This window comes from Gavialis gangeticus, unplaced genomic scaffold (genome assembly GCF_001723915.1).
Source record: "Gavialis gangeticus isolate Ggan-Ray unplaced genomic scaffold, GavGan_comp1, whole genome shotgun sequence".
Lineage (NCBI taxonomy): Eukaryota > Metazoa > Chordata > Crocodylia > Gavialidae > Gavialis > Gavialis gangeticus.
In genome coordinates this window covers 7,830,845-7,832,514 of record NW_017729030.1, presented here as the reverse complement: position 1 = coordinate 7,832,514, position 1,670 = coordinate 7,830,845, and the positions used below count along the sequence as shown (strand labels likewise).

At 47.1% G+C, this 1,670-nt stretch overlaps 1 protein-coding gene across 4 annotated transcripts in view; it reads left to right on the top strand.

The window, feature by feature from the left end:
- Nucleotides 1–1,670, top strand: part of LOC109301038 (EF-hand calcium-binding domain-containing protein 6-like) — a 111,346-nt gene that overhangs the window by 15,690 nt on the left and 93,986 nt on the right. For 2 of the 4 annotated variants that reach the window (XR_002098411.1, XR_002098413.1), the window contains exon 1: nucleotides 1,454–1,537. The exons of 1 other annotated variant lie outside the window; for it this stretch is intronic. Coding sequence is in view for 1 of the 3 variants with exons in the window: in XM_019521913.1 (XP_019377458.1) it covers nucleotides 1,343–1,525 (183 nt within the window). In the remaining 2 variants the exon portion in view is untranslated. Of the gene's footprint in view, nucleotides 1–1,342; nucleotides 1,538–1,670 lie in introns of those variants that run through there. One more of the 4 variants, XM_019521913.1, reaches the window with a different exon arrangement.

Below are 1,670 nucleotides of genomic sequence, written 5' to 3'. Positions count from 1 at the left end.
GCCACCTGACCTGCCCACCTTCTCTCCCCTCCCCCAAGCATGATGCGGCTCTCCTAGCCTGGCCTAACCCAGCCCAGCCTGGCCCGGTCCAACCCAGCCCCTTTGGTGGAGGGACCCCACTTCCAGCTCCCAGGGAAGCAAACGTGAAAGCAGCAGTTTTAAACTTGGTGCCCTTTTTGTCTCCCTGCTGGAAGACAAAAATGGGTGCTGAGTTTAAAACTGCAGCTTTCACTTTTCTGGTGAGGATCCTGGGGCCCTGAACTGGTAGAGGCCCCTGTGCTTGTGCCCAGCTGGCCCATCCATTAATCCGCCTATGGCCCCAGTGGTTTCATGCAGTGCTGGGACTGGGAGATTACAGTCATGCCTCTCAGCTGGTGGACACCAGGTGGGTCTCAGCACCAGGAGGCATGCTGCTGGGACACAGCACTTGCAGCATGGGACTCTGCATCAGAACAAATGTGGGGCACTGCCAGGACCCAGAGTCTGCAGCTGCAGATCCAGAGTTGGCAGCTGCTGGGGCTGAGAGTGCCCTGGGCATGGAGTACCACTGCAGCTGGGAGCCCGGTGAGCTGACAGGGCTCCCAACTGCAGAAGAAACCCTAGTACATGTGTGAGTTAAACCTGGATAGTACCAGCTATCTATAAAGTTACACATTTTTAAGATCTAACTTTATAACTGGATGGAGCATTTTATGTTGTGACTGTTTATACTTTGAATGCGTAGCTGGTTATAGTTAACTGCACAATTAACCAGCTAATTGTGCAATACCTATAACATGTAGAGGAGGCCTGTCTCAACCTGCCTGGGAGTAGCAGTGATGCCTATGATATCTGCAGTGCACAGCATCGCTAGCTTATCCCCTCCCATCCCAGACCCATCTCATCTGTCCTTGACTCCACTCCTGATGTGCCACTGTGTCCTAACAGGACAGTATGAACTGCCCTGTATAAAGCCAGCTCCTGGGGAAAATTCTTCTGGGAATAGGTCTGCAGGTAAAAGGCCCATGGTGAAGGGGAGAGCACATCCCAAGGTGACTGTATGTGGACTGCTTGTAGAGCCAAACTATAGAGAGGTAATCGTGTTTCAGCTTGTTTCGATGAAAGAAAAGTATCTAAAACAATCTTGAAACAATTGTAAAATTCTGTTGGCTTAGATGAGACCAAGATTTCACATAGTATGAGAAAATGAGGCAGAATGTGACTCTTGAGCATTGACTCTGCAGTTTAAAACCAGGAACCAGGCCAGAATCAAATGACAAAGGTCCTCACAGACTGTTCTTATTGAAGTCCATTTTAATTAGTAAGGGAAGTCTGATTAAATTATTTTACTTTTTTTTGGAAGGTGAACAAAGAAACTTTCCTGTCAGTCCTACGGAAATTTGATATGGATCTCAAAAAGGAGCATTTTAACCTCTTCCTGGCAAGATGTGGCCTTGAAAACAGTCAGAATGGGATCAGTTACTTGGATCTTATAAGACACTTCCAGGATCGCAGTGACAGGGATCACACAAAAAATTCTCTCTAATCCCAGGCACAAGTTTGTATAAAATCGTTGCTCATTTGTTACAGCTTTTTCCTTTTGATTACATAGCTTCAGTAGAGCTGCACCTATTGTCAGTAAAAATTAGGTCCAAGGTGACAAAAGTGAAATTTCAACCCACTCCTTATCA